This window comes from Poecile atricapillus, chromosome 8 (genome assembly GCF_030490865.1).
Source record: "Poecile atricapillus isolate bPoeAtr1 chromosome 8, bPoeAtr1.hap1, whole genome shotgun sequence".
NCBI classification, from domain to species: Eukaryota; Metazoa; Chordata; class Aves; order Passeriformes; family Paridae; genus Poecile; species Poecile atricapillus.
Window position 1 is genome coordinate 25,793,944 of NC_081256.1, and position 18,073 is coordinate 25,812,016.

At 51.7% G+C, this 18,073-nt stretch overlaps 2 protein-coding genes across 4 annotated transcripts; one reads left to right on the forward strand and one right to left on the reverse strand.

Annotated features, from left to right (window-relative positions):
* Positions 1-964: 964 nt before the first annotated feature.
* GFM1 (G elongation factor mitochondrial 1) lies at positions 965-17,015 on the reverse strand. The gene is made up of 18 exons (XM_058844240.1): positions 16,845-17,015; positions 16,054-16,206; positions 15,628-15,760; positions 14,995-15,199; positions 14,233-14,349; positions 13,636-13,786; positions 13,166-13,320; positions 12,331-12,415; positions 11,585-11,722; positions 10,730-10,831; positions 10,581-10,637; positions 10,115-10,252; positions 9,289-9,371; positions 4,121-4,283; positions 3,210-3,354; positions 2,188-2,348; positions 1,641-1,694; positions 965-1,387 (listed from the first exon to the last, which is right to left on the reverse strand). The coding sequence occupies exons 1-18, from the start codon at positions 16,896-16,898 to the stop codon at positions 1,256-1,258; spliced, it is 2,226 nt and encodes a 741-aa protein (XP_058700223.1). The 5' UTR covers positions 16,899-17,015; the 3' UTR covers positions 965-1,255.
* LXN (latexin) lies at positions 4,291-9,282 on the forward strand. 3 transcript variants are annotated; one of them, XM_058844259.1, is made up of 6 exons: positions 4,291-4,826; positions 5,855-5,917; positions 6,332-6,506; positions 7,059-7,195; positions 8,197-8,259; positions 9,059-9,282. In XM_058844259.1, exons 1-6 carry the CDS (start codon positions 4,419-4,421, stop codon positions 9,194-9,196), a joined length of 984 nt encoding a protein of 327 aa, XP_058700242.1. In that variant the 5' UTR covers positions 4,291-4,418; the 3' UTR covers positions 9,197-9,282. The 3 variants fall into 3 exon arrangements, with proteins under 3 accessions (XP_058700242.1, XP_058700243.1, XP_058700244.1); XM_058844260.1 differs by having other exon boundaries at positions 9,030-9,225; XM_058844261.1 differs by lacking the exons at positions 8,197-8,259; positions 9,059-9,282 and adding an exon at positions 8,044-8,184.
* Positions 17,016-18,073: the final 1,058 nt, after the last annotated feature.

An 18,073-nucleotide genomic window follows, 5' to 3' on the forward strand; every position in this document is an offset into this window, starting at 1 on the left:
CACGGACACCCCACATCTTGCCTGGGATTCATCAGCAGCTCCAGGGCCTGGCAAATCCTTTCCCAAGGTTTACATAAATCATTTTCCAGTCCTTCTGTGAGCAGAGGCAGCCTGGCTGCTCCAGTTGTTTCTGTCTGGGAAGAAGCAACCCCAGTGCTGTGCCAGGAATGTCGCTGGGTTTGAACTGGAACTTCACTCCTTGTTTACTGGAATCTGCAAAAACACTTTTCAGCTGAGTAGGGCAAGAAGGAGGAAAGAAAATTCAACGTGGACATTCTGGGAATAATTAAAAATACAGAATTATGGGAGTATCTTCTCACCTAACCCCTTTGTTTTGTCTCTGAGTCAGCAAAGTCAAGTGGTTCCTGAGCTGAACATCAGCTGCAACTCAGCCTCTGGATTGTGAGATTCTGGGAAAAGGGATCTTTGGTTTGGATTTCTAACAGCCTCTGGATTGTGAGATTCTGGGAAAAGGGATCTGTGGTTTGGATTTCTAACAGCCTCTGGATTGTGAGATTCTGGGAAAAGGGATCTGTGGTTTGGATTTCTAACAGCCTCTGGATTGTGAGATTCTGGGAAAAGGGATCTTTGGTTTGGATTTCTAACCAAGAGCCAAAAGCCAAGCCCAAACATGAATCCACACCCCAAGCCCATTAAATCCACATCACCAAGCCACACAGTAATTCCATGTTGTTCCCAGCTTTGGGAAGAGGCAGCTCCTCCCAGCATCCTTGGCAATTCAGCTCCATCTCTGTGCCACCAGTGAAAGTGGATTTGGTGACTGATGGCTTTTCCCAGGGGGTTGAGACTTTGGAGGATCCTGTGCCATTTCCAAAGGATTTGGAGGGGAAAATTCCATCTGTTCCCTGGAGGGAAGCTGGAGCACCACGTGCCAAGTGATGTCCACCCAGCAGCTCCTGCCTCAGTTTCCTGGTTTAACGTTTCCAAATAAAGATGAATCAAGTAAAAAATTAAATTATTTTAATAGCTCTTAATTCAGACAAATCTCAAGCAAATCATCAGCAGTGTTTTACCATCTATTTGTTACAAGAGCATTTACACGTGAGCAGCCCCGTGGTGATCCCCTGGTGCTGCTCACAACACCCCAGAGGAAAGGTTTCATGATAAAATTCCAAGTCCAAATCTCACTGGAGCCCACCTTACCCAGCCAGCCTGGGCTGCTTCCATGGCTTGGAGAAGTGAGCTGGTGGAGAAGACTGGGACAAACTGTTCAGTGGACTGCAGAGGAATCCCATCAGCTCTTGGCTTTGCCCTTTTTGGCAGGAAGCCTCCCCGTTGCTTCCAGGTATTTGTTGATGATTTCCTCCTGAGTGCTGGCTGAACAGGGATGGTATTTGGAGTATTCCATGGTGTATTCCCCTTTTCCCTGGGAAAAGAGATGGATGGGCCATGTGCAACCCTGCTGGGCACACCCCTCCTGCCTGTGATGTAACACCCAGGGACCCTCCACAATCCCACCCAAACAGAACTCCTCCACTATGGAAGAATTGTTTGGCCAGGAATTCCACAGCTCTGGTTTGATCTCATTCCCTGCTGCAGCTGCCAAGGATAGGATGATCCAAGGAGCCCAAATTTACAGAGCCAAACACGTTCTAGCAGAAACAACCACGAGGACTCACCTCTGTGCAAGACCTCAGCTCAGTGGCGTATCCAAACATATCGTTCAGTGGCACCTAAAATCCAAACATGTTTGCTCACAATGAGGCTTTTCCCATCACTTTTGGGTTGTCATAATTGGGATTATATAAAGAGTCAGTGCTGTCTGTAAACAGCTCTGATTTAATGGTCTGCTGTTGTAAAGTATCTGTTATTTTAATTCATTTATATTTGCAGTGTGTTTTCAGCAAGAAACATCAAAAATCTGAGAATTTGAGTGCACCAGGAACTGGAATATCCTAAATTCAGTGATGAGTCAACCAGCAAGTTTTGAGGTACCTCCAGACACTCCTCCAAGGATATTTTGGGAAGAAGAAGGGCCACAGGGTGTGGTTATCCTGAGCCCCCCACCCAGCAGGAAAACACCCAGTGATCCTCTCCAATCATTTTTAGGAGGGAGATAAAAGAAGAAACATTGAAATTGAATCAACCTACAACTGTACCCACAAAAACTGAGGAAAACAAGGGAATCCAGCCCAGGGAAAGGTGAGGAGCAGTGAGCACACAGACCTCAGCATAGAGAGTGAAGTATCCCTCGGAGCCATCCTGGCCCGTGATCACGCCGTGCCGCCGGTTGATCCCGGCTATCACAGCTCCCTGGAATTCCGTGGGAGCCATCACCTCCACGGCCATGATGGGCTCCAGGATGCGCACAGCAGCGTTCTCCATGGCTGGGGAAAGGATGGAATAAATATAAATAAATATAAATAAAGCAGCCAATGCCAAAGGTGAACCTGGGGTAAGGCAAGCTGCTCCCATGCACAGCAGCAGATGGTTTATGGTTAATGCCAGGGAAAAGCCATGATCAACACATGGAATTCCAGCTCCCAGAGCCATAATCACTGAATCATTAGAGCTGGGAAAGACCTCCGGGATCATCAGGACCAACCTCTGGCTGACAGCACTGTGCTCACTAAACCCTACTGTGAAATGCCACCTCCAGGGAATGTGACCCCACCACTTCCAAGGCAGCCCCTTCCAGTGTTTAACCTCTCCCTCACTGAAGGAATTTTTCCTAAAAAAGAGGCCCAGTTTGACCAAATGTTCTCTTCCTAGCCTGTAAGGATGAAGCTGGTGGTGTTGCTGTACTGAATTCAAGGAAAAGAGGATTTCCTTCGTACAGCCACAGGAATTATTGTGCCTCCCTCAGGAATTCTATAAACTCTTGTACAGCTTCTGCTCCATAAAAGTGGGGAAGGGAAGGAAGGGAAGGAAGAAGAAGGGAAGGAAGAAGAAGGGAAGGAAGAAGAAGGGAAGGAAGAAGAAGGGAAGGAAGAAGAAGGGAAGGAAGAAGAAGGGAAGGAAGAAGAAGGGAAGGAAGAAGAAGGGAAGGAAGAAGAAGGGAAGGAAGAAGAAGGGAAGGAAGAAGAAGGGAAGGAAGAAGAAGGGAAGGAAGAAGAAGGGAAGGAAGAAGAAGGGAAGGAAGAAGAAGGGAAGGAAGAAGAAGGGAAGGAAGAAGAAGGGAAGGAAGAAGAAGGGAAGGAAGGGAAGGGATACCAGCCAGCAGAACCCATCCAAGGAGGAGCCTGTACCTTGTTTCAGGGCTCCCTCTCCTGCCCTGATGAAGGAGATCTCGTTGGAGTCCACCATGTGATGGGCACCATCCTCCAGCACGAAGCGCACGCCCGAGATGCGGTGTCCCGACAGCAGCCCCTTCTCACAGGCCTCTCGGAATCCCTGGGAACGACAGCTCAGAGTCACCACAGGGATCTGCAGCCTCTGCACAGCCAGTCTTTGGCACCTTGGTTTGACTTTACAAATACAAAATCACAGAATGAGGAAAGATGGCCTCAGGATTTGCCTTTTAAAGGGATTTCATGGCCAAACCCCAAAAGAATGCTCAGTGTGGAAAGAGCTCTTGCCTGGAGAACAAGATTCCTTTAAGACTATGGTTTTTTAGGATTTGTCAAAAATCTTTAGTGTTGCATCATGGAAAAATGAAAGAATAATTGTAGGTTATTACAGGAATTCCAAGATGTTGGTAAGTTAATTAAAGCTGTGTGTGATAAATTATACAGTGAGGCAGTCACAGAGGCAATAAAGAAAGAGAATCTGGGATGTGAGGCAGGAAATGCAGCTCAGTTCCCTCCATAACTGGCCTCAGAGAAATCACAGAAGAAGTTACATGTTTTGGGGTTGGGAGGAGAATTGTGGGGCCACAACCAGAAGCAGAAGAAGCCAGGAAAAAGCAGCTTGAGCAGGAGGCTCTCACAAGGGAAACAGAGCCAGCACACACCACCAAAGGAAACAGCAGCTCCTGAATTAACTGGAAACCCCAGGAATGCAAGACATGAAGTAAAACCACACAACTGTGATCCTGCTGCCACTGGAGCAATGGGAAAAGCCTCTTTTCCTGGGGCAAGGCAGGCTCAGCGAATGTGGGTGGTACTGCAGGAAAACAACAGGAATCAGAGTTTTCTCTATCACAGAGAAAGGTTTGTACCTTTTCTACAGCAGGCACAAACTGCTTGGGAATATTTGTACCGATGGTTCTGTCCTCAAATTCCAGTTTGGTGAAGTTCTCCGGCTCCAGGGGCTCCAGCACTCCGATCACTTTGCCGTACTGGCCTGCTCCTCCTGACTGCTTCTTGTGGATGAACTCAAACCTAAACCCCAGCAATCCCCAAACACCACGTTACTCATGACACAAACCACAGCTTTCTAGGGAAAACATTCCCGTTCTGCGTTTCAGACAATCACAGACTGGTTTGTGTTAGATGGGAATTTAAACTGAAAATTCCATGGGCAGGGACACTTTCTGCTATCCGAGGTTACTCCAAGCCCCAACCCGGACACTTCCAGGGATAGGGCAGCCACAAATTCCCTGGAAAACCTGGCCTCCCCACCTTCCCGAGGAAGGATTCATTCCCAATATCCCACCTAACGCCGTTCCAAACGCCATCCCCGGAGGGATGCGCTGTCCCCGCAGCATCCGCCCCGTCCCGCGGCTCGGAGCCGGCCCCGCCCGCTCCGGCCCCGCCCGGGCGCTTCCTGCGGGAGGAGGAAGCGGCTGCGGGGCCATGGAGCTGCCTCCGAGCCACTTCCCGGCCGCCCGGGCCGCGGCCGTGGCCGTGGGGTACCTGCGGTACCTGCGGGGCGGCCCCGGGCGGCGGCTGGAGCTGCGGGAGCTGCGCCGCGCCCGGCGCCAGGTGAGCGGGATGGGACCGGGAACCGGCACCGGGGAGCGGCACCGGGAACCGGCACCGGGAACCGGCACCGGGGAGCGGCACCGGGGAGCGGCACCGGGGAGCGGCACCGGGAACCGGCACCGGGAACCGGCACCGGGAACCGGCACCGGGAACCGGCACCGGGGAGCGGCACCGGGGAGCGGCACGGGGGACAAGGAAGGGCTGCTTCCCATGGAGCGGGCAGAGCACAGGGACAGCGGGCAGGAGGAGCGTGCAGTGTCTGGGGACATCCCAAACCCCCCCGGTGTCACCCGCTCCAGGTGACCCCGCCTGGGCTGGGCTCCTTTCCCAGCGCAGGGGTTGTGGCACCGCGGGGGTGACACCGGCTCTGCCCCTCTGCGGGTCCCGGCAGGAGCTCGGTGTCACCACGGGCGGGTCTGAGATGGGAAACACACCCCGAGAGTCACCTGCGGTGACAGCTCCTGCGGGAGCCCTGCCCAGGACACGGCACCGGCACAGGAGGAACCTCCCGGGGAGGAGGAGGAGGAGGAGGGCGCTGGGCGCTCCCGTGGGTGCCAGGACACAGCCCTGGATTTGCAGGGACACCTGGCACTGCAGGGACACAGCAAATCCCAGCTGCTCCTTTCTTTAGAGCTACAAAAATACAGGGCACCATCCAATTCATAGTAACCTGCAAAGTGGGATTAACAGAAGGAAACACTGAAGGCTGTTAGGGGAGTATTTAACCAAGAGGCAAATTCTTGTGTAGAATCACACAGGAGCCCGAAATTGGGTGTTCAGGGGTAGAAATGAGGATGGAGAGGCCCTGGCACAAAGTGCCCATCCCTGGCAGTGCCCAGGGCCAGGCTGGAACTGGCCTTGGAGCACCCTGGGATAATGGAAGGTGTCCCTGCCATGGCAGGGGTGGCACTGGATGGGATTTAAGGTCCCTTCCAACCCAAACCATCCTGGGATTCTCTGATTTTGTCCAGGATGCAGCCATTCAACATTTGCCAAAATAAATGTTATTAATATGTTCCCTTTTTTAGGACATTGATGATGTTGGGCACAAGTATTACCTGGAAATGGAGCTGGAAGATGTCCTGGACAACGTGAGTCAGACTGCTTTAATTACACACTCTGTGGATACAGCACTTAACATCTTGAATCATGCTCCTGATTTTTCTGTACTGCCAGTCAGGCTCCCAAAAGGCTGAATTTTAACCCAAAGGAACCCACTGACCATGGTGCAGGGCTGACAAAGACATTTCAGTGTCACTCAGCTCCAGCTGAACAGCACAAGGGACATTCTGCACCCCTACCATCACTGCAGAAAGCAAATCCCACCCTTAAACACTCACAGAAATGCCAGGAATTGAACCCTGTCTTAAATCATCACAAATGTCTCCAGACCAGACTCAGAGAAAACAGCAACTACATAAAAATCACATTTTCAGAAGTGCAAATTACCCTGGTTACACACGTATTCCATCAAATAACAATGCTGATCATTAACTCTGCAACAGGACAGGACTGTGAGCTGCACTGCTGAGGTTCTCTATCACCTGGGCAGCAAAACCTCTGCTCCAGATGTGCAGGTCACAGTGCAAGGAGAGCTCAGGAGCACAGAGGAAGCAGATAAGGAGTTCTACAATTGGATCAGGAGCCTGGAAAAGGAGCTTGTGGCTGAGAACATCCCAGGTACAAGGCAGGGCTGGGAGAGAGCTCAGGCCTTCACCTTGCTGCTTCCCTTTCTCTTTTTGGGGGGTCTGCAATCACAGCCACTGCATTTATTCCTGATTCTGAGTGTTCTGGAAAAGCAGCTGGCACTGACACCTCTTCCTGCTCCCTCTGAGGGTGTCCTGGCACAGCACATCCAACACCCCAAATGTACAACCCCAAATGCTGCTCTCACCTCACAGCAACCCCTGCCTTCGAGACCTGGGATTTATGTTAAGAGGAAAAAGTGGAGGAGAACACCCTGGAAGTGTCCAAGGCCAGGCTGGATGGAGCTTGGAGCAAGCTGGGGCAGTGGGAGGTGTCCCTGCCATAGCAGGGGTGACACTGATGGGATTTAAGGTCCCTTCCAACCCAAACCATTCCAGGATTGTGTGAGGTGGGAGGAAAACTCCGTGGTGATGGAGCAGCTCTTCCAAACCCTGTGGGAAGTTGTGTGACAGCAGCAAGCCCTGTGTGAGGTGATAATGTTCTGTTAAGGGCTCTCTTTAACATCTGTGTTTATTTTGGTTCCAGACAGCCATGGGAACATTCCCCCAGAGCTGGAGCCCATCCACCTGCTGGCCTGGGTGGCCTCTGGCTACGTGATCTGGCAGAATTCCACTGAAAACACCAAGCTCCACCTTGCCCAAGTTAAACACGTGAAGCAAGTGGTGAGTTAGCAGCAGGAACAGAATCCCAGCCTGGTTTGGGCTGGAGGGGCCTTAAAGCTCATCCCATTCCCCCCTGCATGGGCAGGGACACCTTCCATAGCCCAGGGTGCTCCGAGCACATCCAACCTGGCCTTGGCTTTCCCTGGAAAGCCTTCAAGAGCTAAGCAGTTGTGGCAAGGAGAATAAATTAAATTACCAGAATTCTACAGATCCTCCCAGTTTTCCTGTCTTCTACTAGAGAAAATCGAGTCTGAGTTAACAGCGACACTAAAGTGATCATCAACTTTAAATTCAAAGTGATTTTCTACAGGAGCCAGGAAAAAGCAGCAGGATTTAGTGTTTAGAAAGCCAAAATTCCTTGTGGGAGCAGGATTTGTGGATGTTTTGCTCCCTCTGATGGCATTTTAGAGAATTCACAGCTGCTGCAGGGCTGTGTGCCAGCAAGAGATTAAAGATTTTCAACCCCTCTCTAGCAAATTTAAGGATAAAAGAGACGAATAACTACAAAGTAACCCAGCTGCCATCTCTCCTGGGTAATTTTGTCCCTTTTTCCCCTGAAACACACAGGAAAAGAGACTATTCCAAAGGTTTATTCCGTCTCTCAGAATCCCTGACTGTCACTCACTGTAAGGCCTCTGCAGTGTCCTTATCCTCTTGACAATTTTATTTGGGATTGTTTGGGTTAAACTGACACCTTCTAAAATGTGGTGTTCCCATCCCAAAGAATTCCTGACAGATCTGGTCTCTGTAAGGCAGGAATTAGCAGTTTAAAGCTTTACATTCAGTGTCTCCAATGCAGTTTTGGAGTCCACAAAAATTCAAACCAGGAGTTTTTAATTTTGTTACAGTGCCTGAGCTCCACCTGCTTCACTTGTGATCAGGAGCTGCCAGTTTTATCTGAAATCCATCAGGGAATTTTTGTGATAACCACAAAGAACTGAATCACTTTTTCTAAGGTGGGAGAATTCCCAAATCCACCCCTTTTCATCCTGTCTTTCCAGAAAAGAAGTGATGAAGATCTTCAGTTTGACTATGTGGTTCTACTCCACGAAATGGTGTCCCAGGTAAATCATTTTATCCCTAAATGCCTTTTTTGGGTGTTTTAAGACTGCAGCTGTGTGAGCTCCAGCTCAGACACAGATCTGAGCCCCATCCCTGCCTGTCTCAGCATTCCAGGAACAGCAGCAGGGATTTCCAGCTATCTCTGGGCTTCCTTAGGAATGGCTGAGGTTCAAAGCTGGTCCCTCACAGCTCTCCCTTGAGAAATCCCAGTGCCAAAGAGAGCAGGGATAAAGGGAAGGGGCAGCTGGAGCATCCTGGATGCTCAGCTGAATTCCAGCTGCCTCCATGGCCCAGGACAGAGACCTCAGCAATCCCAGTAACCCCCAGCAGAAACTGGCTCCCAGAACAGCATTTACATCCTGTGCTGCTCTCCATCAAAATTCTGGGATCTGAGCAGGTGTTTCCATAGGAAAACCACAGAAAACAGGGAAGAGATGCTCTTGACTGTAACAATCCAGGGATCTCCCTTCCCAGTTCCAGCCCTGACCCCCAGCACTGCCATCCCCTTGGGTTTAAATGCTAGTTTTCCAGGAAGCTGCTGCTGTGGAGGAGGGCAGCAGGGAGGGGTCGTTGAGGGTGAAAAAAGTGCCAAATGTTCAAGTTTTAGCTAAGAAAACCAGGAAATACTTCAGGTCCAGAACCCACCCTAAAGTTCCAATTTGCATTTGTGCATTTTATGGTTGAAGCTTTTTTTTTTTTAAAGAGGTTCAATTTCAACTGAAGCCAAACATAAAGTGATTTTCAGTATGAAGTGATTTCAAGTCTGCTGTAGGTAGGTTTTGACAGCCCCTGTGCCCACAGGAGGTGCTGCCCTGGGAGGTGAGCGTGCTGTGGCACCCCCAGCGCGGGGCCCGCGTGCGGCGCTGCCACGGCCCCGGAGCAGCCCGGGAGGAGCACACAGGCCACGGCAGCACGGATCAACCACGGTGCCAGACGTGAAATGACCCCTCCCTGGCTCTTCCTGATCCCAGAATTCCAAAGGAACCGCCTCTGAGTGCATCAGTGTGACAATTCCCAGCAGGAATACTCACGGCACAGGGGCAGAGATGTTCTCCCTGAAGGCAACTTTGGGCTTCCCCATGGTGCAAGGACAACCGTATTCCCTCTCCATTCTCTGCAGGGAAAAACCCACAGGGATCAGGGTTATTCCATTGGGAATTATTTAGTAACTTCATCAGGATTAATCACTTTTTTTGGTTGGGGGTTGGATTGATTTTTGGAGCTTTTTGTTATTTTTTTTTTAATTAACAAATTATTCCTCATCATTTAAGACCTGCAGCTTCAGATGCAGGAAAAGGAAACAGCATTAATTATGCTATTAAAATTCAAGTTTTTCAAGGCAAAAATAACTTTTTCTTAATTCTGTCAAATTTAATAAAATTAAATATTTAATCCAATTATATATTTAATAAAATTAAATATTTAAGATGCATCTTTTGTGTTAAGATTAAAATATAGATATCAGTTGGAATGAAAGGAATCTTTGTAACTACTCCTTTCTCCTCCCTGCACCAGCTTTTATTAGGGAATGATACATTTAAAACCACAGAAACAGAGGATTTTCCTATAGAAATTAATTATAATTAGGTATTATTAATTATTATAAGCAAAGGCTGCTAGAGAAAAGTGTAATACATTTTTTATGGATTTGAACCAAATCCTAAAACCATTCCAGGCAAAATTTCCTTTTTGAAGCCTTCAGAATGGAACCACTGGAGAGAAAGAACCTTCAAAAGTTCACTTAAAATTTCACCTTGTCCCTAAGCAGCTTAGGAAGGAGGAAGAGGAGGAAGGAGGAAGAGGAGATGGGAAAAGCAGGCAGAAGCAAGAATCCATGGAATGTGCTTCCCAAATTACCTGGGCATAGATTTCCAGGTGCAGCTCCCCCATCCCAGAGACAATGGTCTCCTTGCTCTCCTCATCAAAGTGGATCCTGAAGGTGGGATCCTCCCTGGTGAAGCGGCCCAGGCCTTTGGAAAATTTATCCAGGTCATTCTGAAACACGAGCCAAGATTTACTCCACATCCATGAGTGATTCCAAGAAAAAAAGCCTCAAGTTTTCCCATCCACTGCTGAGCATTTCTGCTCTTTGGGGATATTTTATGGAAGATCTGTAACTCTTGATTGAAGTGTTAATTATTCATTTCAAGTTCATGTTTCTGTCTGAGTGACAGCATCCAGCTCAGCCCTGGGTTATCCAAGGGACAAAATTTTGGATATTTGGGATAAAACACTTTCAAACAGTGCTTAGACTGTTCCATAAAATCACAAAGCTGCAAAGGGAGGGAACTCAGGGAGAAGAGGTTGATCCGAAGGCTCCTACCTTGTTGGCAGGCTTCATAGCCACGGAAATGACGGGATCAGGGACGTGGATGGATTCCTGCGTGGCCAAGGAAAAGGGGAGGATTACAAATTCCAGCAAAATCCTGGTGACTCGCAGTGCCTGAGGCAGCCAGGGCAAGGGGGGCTCACCATGGAGATGTCAGTGCTGGTTTTATCCGTGAACGTGTCCCCGCTGGCACAGTCGATCCCAAACAGGGCACAGATGTCTCCAGCATAAACTTCATTTACATCCTGAGGGAAGGAAAATTCCTGTTCAGACAACACTGGGATAAGAGAAGCTCTGGCTGCCCTGGGATCCCTGGAAGTGTCCAAGGCCAGGCTGGACAGGGCTTGGATCACTCTGGGATAGTGGAAGGCGTGCCCAAGGTTCCTTCCATCCCAAACCATTCCAGGATTGATTCTGTCTTTCCCTCACATCCAAACTCCACCTGGATTATAGAAAATTCATAAACACTGTTTTAAAGCTTGACTCTGAGCTCCTTAAACAATTCCAAGCCCTGCAAATCTCCCTCTTTATTCAAAGGACAAAAGGGAGGGCTCAGCTTGGATTAGTTTGGGATCAAACAATAAGCAAAGTTGTTAAGGAGCAAACACCATCCTGTGCTTCAGGCAGTGCTGACCCATCCAGAGTTATCCAGTGGCTCAGGCAGTGCTGATCCATCCAGGATTATCCCATGGCTCAGGCAGTCCTGACCCAGGACTATCCCATGGCTCAGGCAGTGCTGATCCATCCAGGACTATCCCATGGCTCAGGCAGTCCTGACCCAGGACTATCCCATGGCTCAGGCAGTGCTGACCCAGAGTTATCCAGTGGCTCAGGCAGTGCTGACCCAGGGTTATCCAGTGGCTCAGGCAGTCCTGACCCATCCAGGGTTATCCAGTGGCTCAGGCAGTGCTGACCCATCCAGAGTTATCCAGTGGCTCAGGCAGTGCTGACCCAGGGTTATCCCAGGGCTGCCAGCCCATCCCTAGGGATCCACTCACCTCCATGTTGTCCGAGTGCATCCGGACGAGCCTCTGCACCCTGACCTTCTTCCCTGTGCGGGTGTTGTAGATGTAATCCGATTTCTTCAGCATGCCCTGGTACACCCTGACGTAGGTCAGCTGCCCAAACCTGCCAGCCTGCAAGCACAACCCACCAAAACCTCATCTCTCTGGGAACCAGCACCAATTCCAAGCACCAGCTGCACTGACAAATTCTGGGAGTTTCCATGATTGATTTTTAACAGCTTTCAGTTGGCCCTGCAATGGAATTTGGCAATTTTCTGAACCAAACTCCCAAACCTTCCCAACAGAGACACACATTACCATGGAACCTGGCCAGCCTTTTTCCATATTCCATAAGAATCCTCAAGTGCTGCTCTCTAAGTAGCAAACATTTGCTTAAATCTCTGCACTTTTCCTCTCTGAGTCTCTCACATCCCATTGTTTCCAAATGCAGGATTTTTCCCTGAAAATATTTCAGCTAAGCCAGCAACGTGCCAAATGTTCAAGTTTTAGCTAAGAAAACCAGGAAATACTTAAGGTCCAGAACCCACCCTAAAGCTCCAAATTGTCAGCATTTGCGGATTTTATGGTTGAAGCTTTTTTTTTAAAGAGGTTAAATTTCAATTGAAGTTAAACAAACTGATTTTCAGTATGAAGTGATTTAAAGTCTGCTGTAGGTAAGTTTTGGTAGCACCACCTGGACCCTCTCTGTGACTTGTGGGAAGGAGCAGAGTGAGACTCACCTCCAGTTTGAAGGCAAGGCCGATAAAAGGTTGGGAATCGTCACGAGCAGAGTTCAACAGGAACTTGGATTGGTCCTGGGAATCCCTTAAAAACAGGGATGAGAAGGAGGCGAGGTTAGGAACCAACATGGGAGTCTCCTCTAAACATTTATGGGCTCTGCTGTTGGGGTTCCCACTTCTGGGTGGGCTCTGCTCCCAGGGAACAGGGACAGGAGGAGAGGGAATGGCCTCAGGCTGGAATCAGCAGGAATTTCTCCATGGAAAGGGTGCATAAACATTGGAAGGGGCTGCCCAGGGAGGTCTGGAGTGCCCATCCCTGGAGGTGTCCATGGAATTCCTGGATGTGGCACTCAGGGCTCTGGGTTGGGGTGACAAAGGGAGGATTGAGCACAGCTTGGACTCGATGATCCTGGAGCTCTTTTCCAGGCTCAGGGATTCTGGGATTCATGTCCTTAAGAATAAAACACTATTTACACACTTGGGATGTGCTCCCTCCTCCAGGCAGGCCTGGCTTTAAGGGCCCCATCAATTCTCAAGAATTATCTGACAGTCACTGTGCAAATGTAACACTGAATGTGGGAAAATCCCAGTACAGAGTAATCCTCAAATGAGAGAGGAGCTCTGGGACTCTGTGCCAGATTCTGGTGGCATTGTTTGATACCAATGGTAAAGGATTGTGGATCTTGTTAGGAATGTTTCCTGCTTTGAAAGTATTCCATGGAATGCCAGCCTGGTTTGGGTGGGAAGGGTCCTTAAAGGCCATGCAGTGCCCTGGGCAGGGACACTCCCCACAGCCCTGCTCCTGGACATTGCTGCTGCTGCTGGATGCACTCACCCCTGCTTGAGGAGAGCGTAGTTCTCCACCTCAGAAGGATTGGGAAGGTATTCCAGTACAGCATCCAGCAGTGGCTGCACCCCTTTGTTCTTCAGAGCACTTCCCACGAGGACAGGGGTGAAGGATTTCTGCAGCGTTGCCCTTCGGATTGCCAGCTGGAAAACACCCCTGTGAATTCCTCCTGCAGCACAGCTCAATCCCCTGGCTTTTCTGGGCTTCTCCACTCCTGGAGCACAGGGCTGCTCCCACAGGCCCCTGGACACCCCCCAACACAAGGGCTTCCCATGAAACCTGCTCTCCAGAATTCTTTCCAACACAAAGCAAAACCAGATTGGGAATGGGCCCTCCCTGGGGGGAGCTGGAGTTCAGCTGAGGTGCCACAACTCCAGCGAACAGAATTCCTGACACATTTATTGAGGAATGAGGGGACAGGGACACAGGTGAGGGAACAGCCAGCACGAGGAAGGTACCTTTAACTGTGCAGCTGTGGGGATCTTCTCCTCCAGGAACAGCTCCCCCAGGAGCTCGTCAGCGTTGGCCACGCACTCGATGAGCTCCCGGCGCCGCTCGGCAGCCTCGGCCCGGAACTCAGCCGGGATCTCCTCAAACCTCAGTGTCTGCCTGCACACACAGGGAACACAGTGATTCCCAGAAACTCCACAGGGACCACCCTGCCTGGGAACAACCCACCCTTCACGTGGATCCTGGGCAGAAACCCCCTGTGAACATCAGCACGTTATCTCTGGTGTGGGAGAGTCCTTCCCGCTCCTGGCAGGAGCTTGCAGGGATCAGGAAAACCTCCCAACAGCCTCACCCACAGCTTATCCCCATTCCAAGGAGCCACACAGGATGCAGGATCCCATCATGGAGCAGTCTCCTGCTTCTCCAGGTAGGAAGTGTGGCCACCACCCCTGCACAGCAACCGAGTCTTCCTGCAGGCCCCAGGCACTGGGAGAGCTGCAGGGGAACCCTCAGCCCCAGCCCATTCCCAAACTTCCAGAGAGCTGGGTTTCATCTCTGAAGAGAAACTGCAGGAACTCCTCCTGCAAACAATTTCCAGGCCTTACCCAAGTGCCCCATCAAAATAGATGGCTTTTTCTTCAATGAGATCTATAATTCCTTTAAAGTTTCCCTCCAGCCCAATTGGAATCTGAACAAAAGCTGCATTGTGTTTCAACTTGGATCTGAAAAAGGGAGAACAGGAATTATTGAAGAAAAAGGTTAATTTCTACCTGTGTGCTCCAGATGGTCTTTGAGCAACATCCCCTTCCCACAAAATCCCTGTGTTCTGTCCTTTGGACAGTGCCCAAATCTGCCAATATGGATAAAAACCAGCCAGTTGTGGTTTAGGGCTTTGTATCCCACCTTTTGTATCCTAACAGGAAAGGCAGGAGGGGAAACCCGTTTGAGATTGATTGCTTGATGAAGGGAGTTGCTTCTCCCTTAATGAATATTAATGAGTTTATGTCATGAATCAAATTAGGCAGGGAGCAAGCAGGACCTCCAGGAATCCAAACTGTGTCACCTCCCTGTTGGAATTTCAGCAGCACCAGGATCTAGGGAAAACTAAGAGGTTGCTTTCAAAGTGGGTCCTGATATAGTTCCATCAACAAAATAAACATCAAACCCCAGCCCTTGGTCACTGCAGGTCTTGGCTGACACCAATATTTGGAGGGTTTTGGGACAACAGAGATTTGTCCTGGGTCAAATCAGGATTTAACCTCGAGTCAGAAATTCTCCTGCAGCTCCCATGAGAAGCCTTTCCAATATTGTTCCTAAAGAGCTGTCATGTAGATGGAATTTCAGGAATCATTGTAAATGCCAAAAACCTGAGCTGCTGCACTGCTCTGGCCGGGTTGGAGCCCATCCTGTCCAGTTTGTTGATGAAGGTGAGGAAGGGGACGTTGTAACGCTTCATCTGCCTGTTGACAGTGATGGTCTGGCACTGGACACCTCCCACAGCACAGAGAACCAGGATGGCTCCATCCAGCACCCTCAGAGACCTCTCCACTTCAATGGTGAAGTCCACATGGCCTGGAAAACAAACAAATAAAAATGAATACACTGGAAAGGGGCAACAGCCAAGGGAATCACACTGAGTCACATCAGCTCAAGCAATGGAGCACGGAGTCATGGAATGGTTTGGGTGGGAAGGAACCTTAAACCCCAATCCATCCCCTGCCATGGCAAGGACACTTCCCACTATCCCAGGCTGCTCCAAGCCCTGTCCAGCCTGGCCTTGGGCACTGCCAGGGATCCAGGGGCAGCCACAGCTGCTCTGGGCACCTGTGCCAGGCACTGCCCACCTTCCCAGGGAACAATTCCTGCCCAAGATCCCATCTGACCCTCTGTCAGTCTGAACCATCACTCCATGTTCTGTCACAACCAGGGACACAAAGATGCACCACATCTCCTGTATCCATGAGGAACAGCAATGGCCAGGTGTTCCCAGCTGTCCTTACCTGGTGTGTCGATGATGTTGATGTTGGTGTCCTTCCACATGGTGTAAGTGGCTGCAGACTGGATGGTGATGCCTCGCTGTCGCTCCAGCTCCATGGAATCCATCACAGCTCCAACTCCATCCTTACCTTTCACCTTAAGAAAAAAAAAAAAATTAGTTCAAGGAGTTTGCTAAGAATTCATATCCCATCCCTGGAAGTGTCCAAAGCCAGGGGTTTTGAGCAACTTAATCTGTGGAAGGTGCCCCTGCCCATGGCAGGGCGTGGGATGGGTGAGCTTTAAGTTCTCTTCCCAAACCCAAACCGTTCCATGATTCTGTGATTCTACGTGCAGGAGTGATGCTGCACGGACTGAGCATCATCCCTCATGCAGAAAAACACAGTGTGGAGGTAAGTCCCAGGAAGATCCTGGCAGGAGCTCGGCCCAACCTCGTGCATCTGCGCGATCCTGCCCGTGTAGAACAGGATCCGCTCCGTCAGCGTCGTCTTGCCGGAGTCAATGTGGGCCGAGATCCCGATGTTCCTGATCCTCTCGTTGGGAAGGACCCCCGAGGAGCAGTGCCTGCAGGAGGTCAGCAGGAGCTGCAAGGCAAGAGAAGGCCACTGGGTCAGCCAGGAGTGGATCCAACACAGCTCACAGGACACGAGGAATGGGACAAGGGGAAACAGCCTCAAACTGTGCCAGGGGAGGCTCAGGTTGGACACCAGGAGGAATTTCTCCATGGAAAGGATGGTGAGGCCTTGGAAGGGGCTGCCCAGGGAGGTTTGGAGTGCCCATCCCCGGAGGTGTCCAAGGAATTCCTGGACGTGGCACTCAGTGCTCTGGGGACAAGGTGGGGATCGAGCACAGCTTGGACTCGATGGTTTTGGAGAGCTTTTCTAACGTAATTTATCCTGGGATTCGCTGTGCCCATGGCTAACCTGCCAAACCGCTTCCCTCCGGCTTCCTGTCCATCTGTGGCGAAGCGGTCACCTCAAACCGAGTGAACTTTCCGGGGTCACCTCGGAGCTCTCAGCACACCCCGCACGGCCCCCACGCCCGCCCCGCTGCTCATTCCTGGTGTCCCTGTCCCCATCGCTGTGAGCGGCGGCTGCTCGTTCCCTGCAGCTGCTGCGGCCCGTTCGGGGCTGTCCCTCCATCCCTTCCGCTCCCGGCTCCCTGCCCTCTCCTCTCCGCGCCGTCCCCTCGGGCGGCCGCGGGGCGGTCCCGCCGCCGGTACCTGCATGTGCCGCGGGCGGCCAGGGGCCAGCCCGGCCCGTAACACCCTGAGCATGGCCCCGGCTGCGGCTCCGGCCACGGCTCCAGCCCCGGCCCCACTCCCGGCCCCGCTCCCGGCTCCAGCCCCGGGTCGCTCCCGCCTCTTCCGGAGCCCCGCGCAGGCGCCGCGGTCCCGCCCGGCCCCTCACAGCCTCCCCCGGCCCCTCACAGCCCTGACAGCCTCCCCCGGCTCCTCACAGGGTCCCCCGGCCCCTCCCGGCTCCTCACAGCCCTCACAGCCTGCCCCGGCTCCTCACAGCCTCCCCCGGCTCCTCACAGCCTCCCCCGGCCCCTCCCGGTTCCTCCCGGCCCCTCACAGCCCCGACAGCCTCCCCCGGCCCCTCCCGGCCCCTCACAGCCTGCCCCGGCCCCTCACAGCCTGCCCCGGCCCCTCACAGCCCTGACAGTCCTGACAGCCTCCCCCGGCTCCTCACAGCCTGCCGCGGCCCCTCCCGGCCCCTCACAGCCTCCCCCGGCCCCTCCCGGCTCCTCACAGCCCTGACAGCCTCCCCCGGCTCCTCACAGCCTCCCCCGGCTCCTCACAGCCTCCCCCGGCCCCTCCCGGCCCCTCCCAGCCCCCCCGAGCCCCTCAGGGAGCGGCGGCGCCGGGCGAGAGCTCCGAGGGCGGAATCAGGGAGGGAGGGGAGGCTCCCACCGAGCCCATCCCGGAGCGATGCCGATCCAGCCGTGAGGATTCCCGGTGTACACCCTCGGAATTCTCCGAGTGCGGCCTGAAAGGATTTCAGGATTTCAGCCAAAGCACGGAGCGGGACGGAGCCCGGGCTGGGCGGCGGGGCCACATCCGCAGGAGTTTGGGAATTGTGAGGAACTGGAAACAACTGGAAAGCGGCGCTCCCTGGCCCAGGGGGTGCTCAGGTGCAGGGAAAGGGGAAAGGCTGGGATGGGTGGCGCACACAGACCCGGTTTGGCACATGCTGTTAAGTGTTGAAATATATTCTTGATATAAAATTATTCCCCGGGAACTGCCTTTCACACCTGCAAAGGCTCCACAAGTGGGTCTGAAATAGAGAAAAAGACCTTTTCCATACTCTGTTTGGTTCAATCAAACTTTATTTTTTTGTGGAAAAAGCATGCTCACCTCTGGAAATGGAGGGATTTCCAGAGAATGCCGAAGTGCTTCTGCTAAATCTCATCCCATTCCACCCCTTCGTGGGCAGGGACACTTCCCAA